At 44.2% G+C, this 18,223-nt stretch overlaps 2 protein-coding genes across 2 annotated transcripts; both read left to right on the forward strand.

The window, feature by feature from the left end:
• The first annotated feature begins 1,483 nt into the window (after nt 1–1,483).
• On the forward strand, nt 1,484–8,013 carry LOC106648757 (ionotropic receptor 93a). The gene is made up of 14 exons (XM_023457738.1): nt 1,484–1,603; nt 1,691–1,849; nt 1,997–2,092; nt 2,450–2,599; nt 2,670–3,055; nt 3,189–3,356; nt 3,548–3,805; nt 3,896–4,087; nt 5,661–5,882; nt 6,292–6,448; nt 6,522–6,769; nt 7,305–7,549; nt 7,628–7,785; nt 7,876–8,013. The coding sequence occupies exons 1-14, from the start codon at nt 1,486–1,488 to the stop codon at nt 7,971–7,973; spliced, it is 2,655 nt and encodes an 884-aa protein (XP_023313506.1). The 5' UTR covers nt 1,484–1,485; the 3' UTR covers nt 7,974–8,013.
• Nucleotides 8,014–12,151: 4,138 nt separating this feature from the next.
• On the forward strand, nt 12,152–18,138 carry LOC106648758 (the record flags this gene model as incomplete). Its single annotated transcript, XM_023457797.1, has 8 exons — nt 12,152–12,430; nt 12,502–12,769; nt 12,857–12,950; nt 13,036–13,379; nt 13,985–14,184; nt 14,303–14,488; nt 14,997–15,363; nt 17,447–18,138. Coding segments are annotated over 8 exons (1,875 nt in total), but the record flags the coding sequence as incomplete, so codon positions are not given.
• Nucleotides 18,139–18,223: the final 85 nt, after the last annotated feature.

Here is an 18,223-nt window from a genome sequence, read left to right on the forward strand (position 1 = left end):
AGAAAATAGACGTTCATACCGGAAGTGGGGGGTAGGAGGGGGGAGTCCTTGTACTATAACATACCAAAAGCGCGTCAAAATCGGTGATATACGTTCGCACGGTTTTGTAAAAAAGTATTATTTTGACCCATATACATATTACGCATGTCACGGCGACAAAATTAAAAAGTTGGAGTGAACATTGTCGTCGTGTTCGTCGTGAGCAGCACTTGAAAAAAAGAAGGAAAACTCGTTATTGGCACGAAAATGAGAGTATGAAAAACTACGTAATCGCATGTAAAAAAAAGAATTCCAGCACGACTTTTTTTCATCCATCCTAAAGTTTGTTTTGAAGTTTGTTGGAATTTACTTGATTATAGTCTTTGAAGATTTTTAATTTACTTTTTCAGACTTACTCAATTAAAAAGTAAAATATGTTTTTTGGTTTTCATTGACTGAAATATCAGTTGGAATACGATTTTTAAAAAGAAAAGTAAGAAAAACAAAGCAACAAGGAAATGGCTCATTTTTAAAATCGATAAGCAAGCGAGTAGACTCGTTGAGCCCTGACCCTTCGCAGCATGCGACGACTTTAGCTCTAAAAAGTTGATCATATTCTTACGATTTTGGGGCTCGCTTATTTCCATCAATCAAACATTCCCTTATAGTTTAGTTTGGAAATAAAGCTCAGTTGGCGAAAGTACATTAGTATATCGAATCATAGAACTCCGTTTTTTATTTACCGAAATATTTTAAATAAGTTGGAATTATAGTGGACGAAATACCAGAGGGTGATGATTTAATTTTAATATCTAATGTTCACTATAATCCCAACCAATTCTCACTAACTTTTCATTTAAAAGTATATTATTGAAATAGTTTCATTCGCGCGCTATTTGCACTTTTTACGCAGTTGTTACCTAAATGTCCATTCATATAAATAGCTATTCGGAAACAATTTCGAAAGTATTTCTGCAACCTGTAGCCAATCGTCGAACTTTTATTAGCCTGCAGCCATTTATTTATAGCTATCCTGTAATTATCCTTTCGATTGTTTCTGCAAAGATTTTTTCTTTTTATTTTTTTTTTGTATTCAATATCGGCAAAGTATAGAAAAAAAAGTAATCAACGAGTTCACGTTACAAAACTAATGAGTAAAAAGTAAGCAAGTATTTGTTTCTATCTTTTTAAATCAATCATACTCGTATACAGCACTTTGAAGAAGCTTTACGATAAAATAGAACAAAATCGTACCGAATCGATACGGCTACGTAACAATTAATGAAGCAATCCACATACACGGCCTCAACCCCGATCCCTTCGCTCGGGTGACCGCGATTTACTTCTTCTTTTCTGCCCTCGCGTATGCGTTGTAGTCCGCGCGATGTATATTTGTGAGAGAAAAAAAAAAACAATAAAATAAAAAAAAATGGAATCGCTGAGTGGAATTATGATTAGAAAAACGAAGCGGACGAGACGTAGTTTCGAGCACGCTACCGAGCCACGATGAGCTTGATCATCAGCAGTGCCGTGTGTTCACTAGCTCTAATTTTGACGTGTCTCCGAGTACTGGTCGCCGCTTACAATGACTTCCCGTCGTTGATTACGTCCAACGCGAGCATGGGTGAGTGAAAAATCTTCGTCTTTGCCACGCGAGCATCGTTGCGCTATTCATTTTCGAAATTATCGTCCGCTTTTTTTTACGCGCCAGCCGTCATCGTGGAGAAGAGTTTTTTCAAAGATGTCGAGGATTACCGTAGAAGCATGTCGCAAATGTCGGACCTGATCGCCGACGTGACGAGAATGCACATGAAATCAAGCGGCTTGGCGTACACGATTTTCGGCGACACCAACGTAAATCTCGGAAGAGGTGGGCATGCTTGAGAAACATTGCTAAAAATAAAATGAAATAAAATATCTTGAAAAGTCACACTGCACGTGGTGCTGGAAATTACTTTTACACCTATACTTCTGACACGATGGCGAATTTTTTGTTGTCGCTGCTGCAATTTATTAGATTACATCGTTTTGCTGTCTGTGGCCAGCTGCCAGTCGACTTGGCAGCTTTACAAACGAGCTCAGAAGGAAAAACTCGCCTACCTCGCCATAACAGGTGAATCTCAATATCAGTATCGGGCTCGTGCACTTTTTTTTCTCTTATTTAGAGTAAAAATTCACTCGATGCAAAAGTAATGTTTGAAAAATGTATTTATTTGAACTGGATGAACAATTTATAAAACTTAAAAACATTGCATATAAAAAATACAACAAATATGTTTATACCCGTGTTGAGCAATGGAGACAGCGCTCAAGTGGCAGATTCTGAACCTTACCGAATGTCAGTTCTGATGCCGTTTTGAGCCGAGAACGCGTAGTTCTTCAAACCATTACAGCGCGATTAAAAAATGCCCTCCTCACACTCAATGCGTATGTAACGTAACGAAGTTTAACTGGAAAAATGATGCCCAAGATCCTGACTGTCCGAGGCTACCGGAAGGTCACGGATTAAGCATGCCGCTGCTTCGTCCGGGTGACGAGTTATCGCAGATCTTCTTCGATCTCCGCATGACCAAGACGATATCCTGGCCGAGGATCAATTTCATCTACGACGATACTTTCGGTAAAAAATATAAACCCACAAGTACAAGGTTCGTTTTATCCAAAATTAATCATTAAATCAAATTTTTCAGAACGCGACATGATAAGCCGAGTCGTCAAGGCCCTGTCGATCGAGCTGCCCAATCGAGATCTCACTCTGTCGGCGCGCGCCCTCTTCTCGACCAAGTACGAGCGCGACGAGGCGGCCATGCTCAAGCTGCTGCACGAGACCCTCGCGAACTTTCGCCTCGACGAGCTGGGCAGCTGCTTCATGGTGATCGTGAGCGTCGACATGATCGAGGCGGTGCTGCGCGTCGCCAGGCAGCTCAGGATGGTCAACCCGGAGAGTCAGTGGCTCTACGTGGTCACGGACGCCTCGGGCCGCGAGGCCAAGGTCTCGTCGTTCGTCGACCTGCTCGCCGAGGGTGACAACGTGGCCTTCGTCCACAACACCACGCAGATGTCGCGCGACTGCAACGTACATATTACAATATAATATATAATAAGAAGAAAATTTCTCAATAGTTTACTATCCTTACGTTAAAAGCTTTCGTGCGGAGATTCATTTATTTTTGTTTCGTACAAATTGTTGGCGTCGTTCTCGTGTTCAGATGGGCTTGACGTGCCACCTGAGCGAGCTCGTGCGAGCTTTGGCACTGAGCTTGGAGCAGTCGCTGCACGCCGAGCTCGAACTTTACGAGCGAGTCACCGAGGAGGAGTTCGAAGTTGTTAGACTGTCAAAAGCCGAGCGTCAAAGGGAAATCATTAGTAACGTTAATGTAAGTTGTTGTTGTTGTTGTTGTTGCTGCTGCTGCTGCTGCTGGCGCGTCGAATTAACTTTCGCTCGCATATATGAAAGAACGGCCAAAGTCTTCTCATTAAGGCGGCGACTTTTAATGACTCGCAAACAAGCGCCATTATATGAAATATTATCCGTGCTAAGCGTAATAGAGCTGTTTCATTGATTAAGAGGCTACTGCGCAAAGATCGCAGCTGGGCCGACTGCGGCGAGTGCGTGTCCTGGTCCGTGACCTCGGCCATTACCTGGGGCACGTCGTACGGACGCAACGAGAGCAGTGCCAGTGGCCATACAGCTTCGAGATCCGAGGGATACCTGATCGACACGGGCAACTGGGCGCCGGCCTTCGGCGTCAACATGACCGAGCCGCTCTTCCCGCACGTGAGCCAGGGCTTTCGGGGCATAAATCTGCCCGTCACCTCGTACCACGTAAGTCGCCCTTCGCTTTATTTATTATTTATACTAAATATAAAACCTTTAAAACGTTTTACAAGCATTCATTTCTCTTTTGCCGCATAGAATCCACCGTTTCAAGTAATAAGCCAAACGAGCTCGGGCGGTCTCCAGTACAGCGGATTAATCTTCGATATTTTGAATCACCTGAGTCTGAAATTGAATTTCACGTACACGATGCAATTGCTTCCCGGCTTCTCGCCAGTAGCAGCAGCGGCAGTAGCGAAGGAAACGGCGGCGAGTTTTATGACTGACAACGTTACCTCATCGAAGGTAAACTGCCGAGGAGAGGAGAAAATTGAAATCGATAAAGTATGTTTTCTCTCACGGCATATAGATACACCTCCCACGCATGTACTGCAGTAGCCTGCAGTGTATATATATGCCAGAGACTGTATACGCTTTTTCCTTGGCCCCGGTGAGCACACGTACACGCACACACGCGCTTATATAAAGGATGGCATACAACTTATTTCCAACCTACTGATATTTACGCCCACCCTGGGGACTCTCCCGATATACTAGTGGCAACGTTGTTTTTTAAACTTTAAATTTTAAATTAAACTTGGTCATCGGTCGTAACTTTCAAAGGCTACCGGTTGAGCCTCAGCGCCAGGGTCGCGTACGCTTCCTCGGAACATCGATGCTTACGGCCACTACCACGGGTGAGACGATTGAACTCATAGGTCACTCTCAGTAGTTTTATGATTCAAATTTCGGTAAAAACGACAAATGAAAAATAATTACGCAATTAGAATACGCAAAAGAAGAAAAAAATTTAACACGTAAAGTATAGGAAAAAGGTTTATGGAAACAGTTGTATCTCAGTGCACAATCAAAATTTGGAATTACGAAAAATGCAATGAAAAGAGAAGATAGAATCCAACTCAAAAATGTAATAAAAAAATGTTGAGTTTAAGGTGTCATAAGCCCTTAAGATCTATGTTATTATCTAAAGAAATACATAAATGGCTTCAAATAAATATAAAAATTTTTACTTTTAAATTTAATTTAAATTTTTAATTTTTGCTTACATAGCGATTTTGATTTCGTTTGTATGACTACTTTTTCCGGGTTAAGGTGATGCCTTGGCCACAATTTTTACCGACCGAGCACAAAAAATGTATATTTTCGTAACTTTTTTTCCAAGCTGATTTTCGAAAAACGGCTCTGTGGAGCCTTCCGTATTGTTGCTGCGAACAACGACGACAAATTTCAGTCAACTTCAACGGATAGTTTTCCCGGAAAACAGGATCAAAGTTTTTTATCCTGCAAACAATAGTCAAAAATTTCGATCCTGTTTTCCGGGAAAACTACCCGATGAAATTGGCTGAAATTTGGTACAGTTGTTCACAGCAACAATACGGAGGGCTCCACAGAGCCTTTTTACGAAAATCAGCCTGGAAAAAAAGTTACGAAAATATACATTTTCTGAGCTCGGTCGGTAAAAATTGTGGCCTAGGCATCACCTTAACATTGCTGAAAAAATACATGTGAATTTATCCGAAAACTTAATTACAATTATTTGATGTCCCAAGGCAAAAAAAAGAGTCAGAGAAAAGATAATATCGACAAGGTCAAACATGGAACAAGTATTCATATTTTACGTTAGTAGTAAAGTAACAAATAAATAGCTGTCAAAATATCTAACGAAATTTTCGTTTTTCGCGCTTTCCTTCATATTTCTGGGACCTCAATAAAAATTATCCTCGACCATTGCTAATGTCGTTACATAGATATAAATGAATGCAGCTGATGTACATGCAGCTCATAATGTAGATGGTAAGCAAAAAGAAAATACGTAATATTGTGTGTGTGTGTATAGGTACAGCTTGACGTACCGACGTCCCACGCGACTCAAGTGCCGCCTCAGCTGATGGAGCTCGTGCGTAAACGCAAAGTCTTCCTGGGCGCGATGGCAATAACCGTAGGCGACAATCTGCCTGGCGTCAATTTCACCGCTACGGTCAGCACGCAGACCTACGGTTTGATGCAGGCCAAGCCCGAGATACTCTCGCGGGCTCTGCTCTTCGTGGCGCCCTACACCAACGAGGTATATTATTATATCTGAGATGACAAAAGTATCGAACTTGTACGAGTCAAGCGTGACCGAGATCTTTTTTTTTACCTAGGTTATTTTTATTCTGCATAACGAACTTGAGAGACGGTAATTACCGTCCAGGCCGTGTGTATATAATAAGCTGCGCTGCAAGGCAAAAAAAGTTCCATAGCGATAACGTAGAACCTTTTTGTCGCGCGCAGCAAATGAATATTACGAAAGCCTAATTTACGCGACTCGCGCACGAGCTCCCATTATTCGAGCTTCGTCGAGCGATGAAAATTGAATCGCTAATCGCGAAAGTACAGAGTCTACCGTTGTATTATAATAGAGCAATTTTGCCGCTGCTTTATACCTTCCCTTTTTTTCTATCTCTCTTTCTGTATCCGCATCGTTCGTCTAGGCCTGGGCTTGCTTGATCTCGGCTCTCATCCTGACCGGGCCCTTTCTTTATCTCATGGTGAAGTGGAGCCCCCTGAGCGCCGACGATCGCGGCAGCCTCGGCCTGGCCACCTCCTGGCAATGCTCCTGGTACGTTTACGGCGCTCTGCTGCAACAAGGTGAGATCTCTCAGCGATGATGAAGAAAATCACTCGAGTATTGTGATCATATGCACGAATGTGTGCCGCACAGGTGGGATGAATCTACCCAAGGCCGACAGCGCGCGACTAGTCGTGGGCACTTGGTGGCTCGCCGTGATGGTCGTCGTGGCCACGTACTCGGGCAATCTCATAGCCTTCCTCACGTTTCCGCGCACCGACGCGCCGATCGATAGCGTCGACGATCTGCTCGGTCGCAGCAACGAGTTCGTCTGGTCCTTTGCCAACGGCAGCGTCGTCGAGAGCTATCTCTCGCTCGCGGCCGCCAACGGTGACGTCAAAGTATATACAACAGCGACAATCGTGAAAAAATGTTCACAAATATTCTCTAAAGGACTCACTTTAATAAAATAAATAATTTACTTAAAGATCCATTTTATTTACCTTGGTAGAAATGCTTAAAATTGCAAGGTTAATTTTTGGTCAAGGAAGAAGTTACTTGGAAATACATAGGACATTGAAATCGGACACACGTTTTTTGGACATATAACTCTCCATAACGTTTTTTTTATTTATTTTTTTTTAACTCTTTTTTACACTATATAAATTTTTTTTCAGATCATTTAAAATGCGCTCAATACCTATGATCATAACATAATCGTACAAAAACATTCCAATTAATAGTCATGCGTCATATTTCTACCTAGGTAAAAAAGTATTGAAGTGACAGAAAACGATTTTTGCAAAACTTCTGTTTCAGCCAACGAATTATTTACATTTGAACTTATCAAACGTAGATACTAAATTATCATTTTTCAGTGAAACTATTATCAACAATATACGAATTATGCACAAATTGTATATTTGTCTTGCACAGTACAAGGAGCTGTTTGATGGAGCGACGCGTCAGGAAACGTCGAAAGCAGCGAACATTTTGGAATCCGTAAAACGCGACAAGCTCGTTTATATCGACTGGAAGATGTCGCTGGAACATCTCGCGACTTCGGATCTCAAGAGCACTGGTGGCTGCAATTTACACGTCGGCGCCGAGGACTTTTTGCCGGAGAACCTGGCGATGATGATCGCCGGCGACAGTCCCTATCTGTCCTTGATCAATGACGCGTGGGTGACTTTTTTTCTTATTTGTTACTTGAAATAAATAACGAGACATGCGGTTGTACGAGTCGCTCGTTGATGCAGGATAAAGCGTATGCACGAGTCGGGTCTGATAAAGAAGTGGACCGAGGATAGGCTGCCACCGAAAAACAAGTGCCACGGAAACATGAAGGGTCAAGAGGCCACGAATCACAAGGTCAACATGGGCGACATGCAGGGGATATTTTTCGTCTTGGCAATCGGTATGTGTCATGTATATAAATCAATGCGATCGATACCGCTGCGAAACGTTTGAATAGATAATGATATACGATCGCGTCGCTCGTTCGCAGGATTCACGGTGGCGGCGATTTTCATCGGTACGGAGCTCGTGTGGCACAGAAAAAAAGAAGCTGCCGAGAAAGTCTTTATCAAGCCATTCGTCTCTTGAAATTCTTCTTCTCGCTGCCTGAACAATACATTATTCACGCGCATAGAATTAATTCACACACACGAATACGCATACACAACATTTTATGTAACTATGATTTGTTTATAACTTTTATTAAAACTTATCGAATGAAAATTAACGACACCTGCCGTATCTTTATCTAGCACTTTATTGCCGTCGTTATATAGAAAACTAGCTCTTGTGATACAGCCGCTTACCTCACCCTCTCTCCCCGAGATCCTATAAAATTGATTATAAAAATTTTCTATGTCAAGACTCAATGTCTCATTCATTAGAAGACGCGCGTAAATGTGTATATATAGTTGTATAAGCTCGCAACACACACTATATAGCAAAGGCTGCTTTAAATCTTATATAGCGTCTATGCACGTGATATTGCATCCTTTAATGCGAATGGAATAATTACTCGTTACCGCCGTCGTATACGGACACGCTCGATGCTTGAAGATATAGCTGCAGTATCGCATAGTAAAAGTGCTGCTGCTCTCTCGTGCCGGTGCGAGTCGTCGTTGTCGTCGTCGTGCGCTCAGTAGTAGGCGCATATGCATAGTAAAAAATTTCGCAATACGCGTATAACGCCGAGCATGTAATGTATACAATAATCGCCGCGTTAGGCTCTCGTGCTGGTGCGCGCGCGCGCGAGGATGAAAGCAGCAGCAGCAGTAACGGCGGCTTGTATTCCTTTGAAGATGTGCCACGATCTGCACGCGAAGCTCGAGAGCCGCGAAATTGGGACGAGCGTTTACATTTATAAAGATTTGTGCGCGCGTCCTTTTGTCTACATATCTGCCTATGTTATTACGGCGCTTATGTATATCATAACTACTGCACGTTTATGTATACGTAAGGTGATAATCGGTTCGAGAACACGACGACAAATTTGGACCGGAATTTTTGCGAGCACGCACATGTGTATACACAAGTTTCCCTCGACCATTATCAAATACTGCTCCGTATAAAACTTTCAAATTCCGAATTGCTCCGGCCTAAAATACATTAAAACTTTTTTCCGCGCGGAAAATGAGTGCGTTAGAGGAGGAGGAGAAAAAAAAGCCCCAGCAAAGTTGCCCTCGAGTGCATTTGCGCCGCGCGTATAAACGCGAACCGTACGGATAGTAGTACGTGTCCTGCTTTGGGCGCGCGGAGAAGAAGAAGTAAGAAAAAGCACGCAGCTGCCTTTGCACTTACCTTTAATCTCCCTTTGTTCCCTTATTTCCTAAGCATCCTCGAGTTTAAAGATGCTCCTCAGTTTGCCAACGAGTTATTATAATAAACAAGTTTTTCAAGACGTCCGTGCTTGCGCACGCGGCTTTTACACCATACCCGCGATAAAGCTATGGATATTGTATTAACGCAGATTCTCTATAAAGTGGACTTGCCAGCTGTTTTTTCCTTCTTTTTCTCAACTCTATGTAGACATCATTTCATTAAAAGTTTAATGAAGTTCGTCTGATGAAAATCGCTCTTCTTCATTCTAATGCAATTTTAAATGTTTGCATTTTGGATTTTCACAATTGAGAGCTTGATTTTTGCACGAGATTGGTGTTTCATAGGTGTGATTCATGTAAGCGTGCAGCAGGTGGCAAATGAAGTGCTAGCATCGGCTATTATCTCGAGCACGTAATCTCAATTTTCGTACAAGAGAAAAACAAAGAGTCGGATTAACGACGAATGACCTCTTTTGCAATTTATCAATGTTATGTAATGTACACACGCGGTGCGCGGTGAAACCTCGATCGGCCAGGCGCAGCCGGCTAGAAGATGCATTTTCCAAAGCTACAGAAATAAATCATACGACTCGAGGCGAAGTTTCTAAAAGCTGTTATAGTATCGTGCACGATCTTAAAATCTAAATATCCAGCGAGGATCGGCCTTTATTAGCTCGACCGAGCGAGCGACGAGACAAGGATTTTCATTTGGAAATTTTAACGCGCGCGACGGCCTGTACGTTCCTCGTTAAAATCCAATGTTAACTGCCTCGGCGAAATTGTCATGCCGCGCGTATAATGTTTATACAGCGACTGCTAGCGCTTAACCTTGCTACAATAGAGCTGCACAATAAGGGGGAGAGTCGTGCATAGTATTAAACGCCTCTGGCTCGCGCCCGGATTGTGGGACCTTTGCGTGGCGAGACCCGAGCGCCTCAGTGTCAGTCCCGACGCGACGCGCGTCAAGATCGGCCGCGGATGCGCCTCGATAAAGAAAAAAGTCAGCGACGGAGCAGAAAAAAAAGCGAACAATTATACTCTGTGCGATGTAAACTCGAGAGAGCGAGATTTTCAACCTTATCCAAGTGAAACAATAATAGGAAGAAATAATTAACAGCGACGAAAATGAAGCAACTCGTCGTGTTCAGTGTTCTTATTGTCTTCGCAGGATGCTTCTTCATACCCAGTAAGACTTATTGCTTTTTGTGTTCTATTTTTTCCTTTTCCAAGACTCTACGCACACTTTTATACGAGGCAGATCATAGCTATACACACTTTTCTTTCATTTCTCGTATATTGCGCTTTATATTTCATGCGCCGCGCGGAGAGGAGGATTATTTCTCCCTCTTACTTTCGGCTTTCGCTGGTATTATTTCGGGTAAACATCTTAGTTTTTTTCGGGTCACGTACACACTCACGCAATGCAGTAATGCATTTTTAATGTTACACGCGTCTTTTTTCGGTTCCGAGGATAAAAGCATATAATAATAAGGAAGAATTATCTCTATCAGAGTCCATTCAAAGCTCGCACCGTGATAATAATCAATATTTATTACGATCTATTTGCGCTGGCGTACCTGGCGGATATTTGATCAAAAAAATGCTTCATTTATATTTACTCCGGAGCTGTAACGTCGTTTGAGCGAGAAGGCAAAGTATAGACGTTAGAATATATTTTTTTCTTTCTTTTTTTCTGTTACAAAAGAGCTACGTCTTCGCTGGTTATATATACATGGCTAGGTCGAAGCTTTCCACTCCCGGGGTCGCAAATCGAATTCGAGATTTTCTTCTCTTGTCGCTTGTTGCGTGCGAGCGACGCCTATATAGCTCTGTGCAGCACTGAGCAAGCACTTCGACGTTATTTATAAGATCAATGGAAAATAAAGTCAGCAGGGAATTTTCGCTTCTCTCTCCAGGACGGATATATAGATAAAAATAAACTCACAGGTGGATTACCTGCGCACCCACGCTATATACCACGCCGAGAAGCATAAGAAGAAATATGACGTCTAGGCAGGCTGCGCGGACGAGGTATATAGGAAAATTTAAAGGATTTTATCTTGCCGCTGTTGTTGTGCGGGATTGGTATGGGTGTGAGTGGAAGTTGCTCAAAAACAAATAAAAAGACTTTCTTAAATACGTGTTAAAGTAGCGCACGACAGGCTGATGAATAATGTGCAAAATATAAAAACATCAGCACAACTATCCGGAAAGTCGGGTGGGTGTTGAGTTTGAAAAACAAAATATCGCCGTTGAATAAGCAGCCGAGCTGAACTTTAACCTCTGCTTCTTTCTGACTTGGATCAAGTGTTCCAAAAAGAATTAAAACTTTGCCTTATCGTTGATTAATCCGCACATACGTATACGAGAAAAGAGGGTAGTAAGAAAAGAGTTTACGTAGATTAACTTCGAACTCTTATCGTATGAAAATTTGCATATTGTCTTTATACGATGTAGGTCTTGGTATGTGGGTTCTCCTTTTCAATGGCGCCCGAAAAGAAAGAGAGAAAGGAGATTGCGCAATTTTGCACCTGCCAAATTCTTCAAAGAGTAATATTAATAACTGTTCTTTCTAACTCGCTGCTACGTTTTAATTAACAACGCTCATTTAAAAATGTGCAATATCAAGCAACGTCAAAAAGTGAATTTCCATTATAAAAAAGAAATTAGCCGTTAATAGACTAGCAACGTAGTAAATACGTTTCGTAATGAGAAGCTGCACGCAATCTGACAATCAAGATATTATACAAGCATTTGCCTCTTTCTTTGTATTGATATAAGCGGGCGTTGTCGCTTGCATTAATTACTCCTCGTCGTTGTGAACTTCATACACGCTTGCGTCTCTTTTGCAAAATTTCATATCAAGTTCGATCGCACGGCTGGGCGCATTACCAAGAGGTCGTCGCGCAGCCACCGCCGAGTCATCAACAGCAGCAGCAGTATCAGCATCAGCAATCCACCTGGTACAGGTATCGTCTGCCGCCGGCGCCTCGTCGACCCGTCGACGTGATGGCCGACGTGATAAACGACCTCGGCGTTCGGATACTCCAGCAGTACGTGGACACGGGCAACGTCGCCTTCTCGCCCGCCGGTCTCGGCTTCATTCTGGCCGCTCTGTACGAGGGCACCGCCGGCCGAGGCAGACAGCAGATCGTCGACGCGCTGGCCTTGCCCAGGGACAGGAACGTCGCCAGGATGGGCATGCGTGAGATTTACATGCGACTGAGAGTACGTTTCGTTCGTAAATCTTCGAATCGAGTTCGGTGCGAGCCGCCTCTTTTACGTTACTTTTCATACAGTCTTACTTGAACCCCGACGGCTTCCTGGGCGGCCTGAACTTGAATCGCGAGAACACGACGCTGCGCGACGAGTACGAGACGATCCTGCGATTCTACGGTTTCGATCTGAGCGTCGATCTGTCCAATATCACGGCCATCAGCAGCACTCCGTACTTCGGTCTGAAGGGATCCTCGGCGACGACCCTGACACCCTCGACCATCAGCACGATGCCCACGACGATGGATACTACGGTGCCCACGACGATGCCGCCTACTACGCAGCAGACGAGTGAGTATACGTAACGTGTCTTTTCGACGAAAATTGCCTCTGAAAATCTTCCGAAAAGTAAAGTGAGACGCATTTGTGCGAATTCAGCTCCGACGCCGACAACGCCAGAAGCGACGACTCAACCAGCGACTCCGGCCAACATCGTGCAAACGACGTTACCGTCCACGGCAGCAGCCACGAGGTAAGCACGCACGACACAAATTTTAATCAGTACAAAGTTGCCTCGCGCGTCGAGTCGAGAGTAATTTTCGAGCTGCCCTGAAAAGTGCCGCGACTCAGCCACCCACCACAATGCCGACCACCACCAGCAGCACTACTACGACTACGGCGAGAACGACTATTCCGACGATTGCGGTGACGCTGCCGAGGGTCGTGCAAACGACACCGCCGGACTTTGATTTTCTCACGGCGGCCACGGAGCCAACGAGCACTACCACGGTTACTACTACGACGACGACGATGGCAACGACGAGGCTCCCGCAGGAGACGACCACGGCCGGTTTCATGATATTCGAGGACATAGCCACGGTGGTGCCGCCCGTAGTCAGGCGCAGAAAAGCCACGCGAAAGAGAAGGAAAAGGAGCGACGGATACTTTGTTAATTATCACGGTAAGAGCGGCTGGGAAATTATCATTAAGCGGAAAATCAATAAGGAAATTGTGCGCGCACCTCGAGATTGGATCCAGCCGTTTCTTTTGCAGAACGCGTCGTGTAAAAAGTCCGCACTATCTAGATATCAGTTAGACCAATTACAGCGCGGAAACAAAGGCTCCATTGTCCCTAATTTTTTTTGTACCCCCCTTGTGGAAAATATAGCTCGGATCGCGTGCAGCAGCACCTGCAACAATTTAACGTTCGAATCGCCGCCACCTCCGCTCAAAGCGATCATATATTTCAACAAATCATCCGTCGCGTTGATTGAAAATATCAGCGGTCGGCGGCTCTTTCACCTGTAATATACGCGCGAGTAATTACGCGCGCCGCGACCGTACGTGTGGCTGCAATATTGCGAAACAACTTAAATTCCGCATCGATTGCGCTCGCGTTGCTTGCTGCTGTTGCTGCCTCGTTGAACTATGCACTGCGCTGCAAAACTCGCGCGCGAGCTCGAAATCGTAATTTAATCATGCGATATATTTGCCACGCTGCGAGAACTTTCATTATCATTGTTGTACGCATGCACGCGTTTAAAATATGTGTATGAGCGTGCGTAGACGACGGCTGGTGGATGCAGGACCTCGATATCTGGGCGGACCAGCCGATACAGCCGACCAACGCCCGGGACGCGACCGAGCTGCAGTTCCTGATAAACGGCTGCGAGATCGCCATCGTGCCGGCGGCCACCTACACGGCCGTACTCCCCTTCGCCTACTTTCCCTCGCTCAAGGCCGTCGGCGTCGAATTTCCCCTTGACGTGAGTACACGCATCACATACATAACGGTATAAACTTACTAGTAGCTGCTAAAAACTGAATGTTTCACGATATGGCATATATTAAACTACCCGACACTTGACGCGCGTCACGACGTAGAATCCGAGATACAGCGCCCTGCTTCTGCTGCCGACGGAGCGCATGGACACGGTGAGGCTCGCCCGAGCCCTCGGCGGCAAGAGCCTGAGGCTGCTGCGCAGGCAGCTCCAGCCCACCTGGGTCAGAGCCACCATACCGGCCTTCATGCTGCGCGGCTTCGTCACGCTCACGCCTTATCTGCAGCGGGTGAGAGAGAGAGAGAGAGAGAACAGCAATTCGACACTTTCTTTTATATTATAATACCTACCTAGATATAAATTACGCTTCTTTTGTATCATCCGCTTGCCGTCGAGTCAAAAAAGTTGCACCAGCTTTATTATATGTGCGCGTCATCATGGTACGACATCCGCGCGCGATCATTATTATACTGGACACTTTTCTGTACTATAATGCCGAGAGAATGAAGATTCAATTTGGCTCGTCAAAGACGTTGCGTCGCGTCGTCATAGAGCTTGCAATCTTAGCTTTTTTTTGCCCTAGAATATTATCTTTCGCTCGACGGCGCTCGACGCGTTCCATTATGTAAACTAAAGCCAACGTATACAGGCTACGGGGATAAAATATTTCATGCAAAGCCGTCAAACTTCTCTTCCTCGGGCATCGTATATATTGTATTGCACCATCTCGCCGCATAATAATATGCTTCGTAAGTACTAATATTTTCGTTTCTTTTCCCTCTTTTTTTTGTCCGTAGCTCGGCATCAAGGACGTGTTCGAGCCGCGCCTCGCCGATCTGACTCCGATGACGCCGGACCTGGGGGTGTACGCGCGCGACGTCCAGCAGAGCATCGCCGTCAACATCAGGAATTACATGCGCGACGCTAATTCGCAAGGGAACAATACCAGCAACAATAACAACAACAACGGCAATGGCAATGGCAACGGCAACGCGACGATGGCCAATGGAAATAACTCGATGATGAATAACAACGCGATGAGCAACGCAACCGGTAACAGCGACGGAACGAGCAACGGAGCAGCAGCCACGAACAATCAGAATCGAAATCCCCTGGACCAGACGTCGTCGGTGGTGTTACCGAATCGACGCTACGGTAGGCCAGGTTCGTAATATAAGCGGTTACACAGCGTATACGCATGATCGTGTGTATCTCACGGTCTGACCAAATCAGGCTGTTACTACTCACAATCGATCTTACAATCGAGTTCAGGGCTCGAGGCGGGCTATTTTCGATTGTTGCCTCGTTTATTGACTCAGCTGCTGAGCTCCCTCGAGGCCTTTTTAGCAAAGTAAAGCGTCGCTTCGTGATCGGAGTGCGGAAATTCGTACGCGATATATTCACGATGGGCAGCACATCGAGGCACGCATCCTCTCTTCCTCTCTTCCTTTCTCGCTGCTGCTGTACGGATCGCTCGACTCTCAAACTTGCTTAATCTTTGAGGTAAACTTTCCTCGGAGCTTTACAACTACGCTTATAGGCCTGACTTCTCGGTCCGCGAAGAAGACGCATCGCCTATATAATATAAGCCGTGCATTGACCTACTTGGTGCGTTCGACGCGTAACACCTAGATGCAATAAGTTATAAGACTTGTACATTGGAGCGATATCAGCGTGACAAAAAGCACGACGAACAACACAACAACAACAACAACAACAACAATATAATCTCTAAACGTCGTCGTAGGTATACAATCATCGATTTCAATCGGATGTTTGTAAGCTACCGTCTTTATGCTATACACAGCTAGTAGCGGATAATTTCGCAACGCTCGGACGATTATCGGCCGCTATAGCTCCTCTCGCGAGCCGCGAGTAATTGTCGATCGATGTGCTATAATAATTGGCCTCTAGTCGAGTGGAGAGAAAGAGCGAGAGAGACAGATATCCGCAAGCGCGACTAATTTTCAGTGCACTACACATCTGCATACATGATACGTATACACGCGTATTGCGCAACCAATCGAATTGTCCAAAGTGGACTTAGTCAGTGTGTGTGTGTGTCGAAATCGTCCTGCATACTCTCTCGCTCCTCTTCTTGCTCTATAGTAATCGATCGACGAACAATCGCGGAAATTCGCAGTTGCGATGGCTTACAACGTCGCACGCGCGACTATAACAACTGTATGTATGTATACGAGATGGAAGAGAAGGAGGAGAAATAACAACAATACACAGAGTCGCGACTGGAATTTTCACAGAGGCATTGAGAGGGAAAAGGAGAGAATGGCTATTGCTCGAAACTTAAAAGCTAATGGCTGATATCCTGAGCGAGGCTGACTCACTCTCTCTCGAGCTCTCTCTCTCTCTATAAATACATAAGACAACGTCCTTGCGCTTATAAGTGTCGATTTTTATATTGTCTTCTTCTTTTTCTTCTTGGTGACGTTATAAAAACTTGCGCACGCAGATCTCTCAGTATCTCGAGGCATATTATCATTTGGACTTTCCCGCTACACAATATATAATATGTATAATATTACGAGTTTATCGACTGTGGCGTGGGTGAACGTATTTATGCGCGGACTCGACAATTATTCTAATGGTTTTTTTTTTGTTGTTCTGGGTTTCTCTCTCTCTCTCTCTCTCTCTCTCTCTCTCTCTCGATAATAAAGATTTTTACTGCGTCATTATGATATATTCCACGCAAATATTTGTCATTTACGTGGTGACAGTAAAACGACGAAATTACCATTTAGGTGGTTCAATGAGGCGAAGGATATAGACTGTACCGACACAGGCACGAAAAAACAAAACAATCACATACATAATGTACAACAATACATTATATCGACACTTTACTCGTCAACCTTATTCTCACTCGTTGTTGTTGTCGTCGTCGAAAGGAGCATCTCGTATACGTGACTTGTTTGTTTATTTCTATAGATTCCCACGATAAAAAGAAGCTTCTCTCGATGTACCGTCGCGACGAGGGAAAGAGAAGATCGACGTCGCGCGAGTGTTGCGCAAAATACTCCAAGCGTGGCGGCAATTTTCCTCCCTATTCAATGGGACGCGAGCTATATATATGTCCTACGACCCCTAATATATAATACACCTATTGCCGCATAAAATCAAGCAAACTTCGCACGTACGACCATTTCACTCTCTGTCTCGCGTGCGTCAAGCGTTCGTACATACTACTACTACTACTATATACGCATACATGTCCGTCGATCAATTGCAGTTAACGGCATGCTGGACAGTCTGGTGGCCTTCACGGCAGCCCATCCGTTCCTTTACTTCATCGTCGACGGGGAGACTTCGGTGGCGCTCATCGCCGGCAGGATCGACGATCCCCTCAACTCCCGGATACTTCAATGACGATCTGTGCTGCTGCTGCTGCTGCTGCTGCTACCTCTATGTATCGAGAAGCTATTTGAATGTCAATGGGGCTCTTGATTTTCCAATGCAGCGCTGATTTATGGACTCTACGGTGCGAGGCGACGACGATTGTTAACAGACGCTCGCTCGTGTGTATGCGTGAAGCGATCTATCACCGACACTCATACACGAATACGTTGATTGCACGAGCAAAAATTTTGCTCGTTGAGATCATAATATGACAATGTACGAAAATATGTGATAAATTGACAAAGTTTCGACTTTTTTTGATGATGAAAATATACATTTTTTCCAATGTTTAACTGATGTTTATTTGGCAGTACTTATATTATAACAAATTCGGGCTATATATATAAACAAATGTATTGATAATTATTTATAGTTATTGTTTTTATCCTATATAAAGTAATTTACATACAAACGCTATTTTTTGTAAAAGTAAGAAATAAAATGCTGTACAAGGTTTGTTTTTTTTTGTAAAATTAAAAAAAAATGCGTTAAACTACAAGACATGCATTATCTTGAATAAAGGTATTATTACCACTGGCGCGGAGTGAGTGGAAAAATTTTTCCAGCATCAAATAAAATCATTTTTCCTCGCGCAGTTTATACATAAATT

The sequence above is a fragment of the Trichogramma pretiosum genome, unplaced genomic scaffold, assembly GCF_000599845.2.
Source record: "Trichogramma pretiosum strain Unisexual culture from Peru unplaced genomic scaffold, Tpre_2.0 scaffold22, whole genome shotgun sequence".
Classification (NCBI taxonomy): domain Eukaryota; kingdom Metazoa; phylum Arthropoda; class Insecta; order Hymenoptera; family Trichogrammatidae; genus Trichogramma; species Trichogramma pretiosum.

Bases quoted from the DNA above. Each gene is read 5' to 3' on its own strand.
- LOC106648757 (XM_023457738.1), top strand. From the start codon at position 1,486: ATGAGCTTGATCATCAGCAGTGCCGTGTGTTCACTAGCTCTAATTTTG. The intron at 2,093-2,449 runs GTGAATCTCAAT...ATGATGCCCAAG, and splicing joins CGCCTACCTCGCCATAACAG to ATCCTGACTGTCCGAGGCTA. The intron at 7,786-7,875 runs GTATGTGTCATG...GCTCGTTCGCAG, and splicing joins ATTTTTCGTCTTGGCAATCG to GATTCACGGTGGCGGCGATT.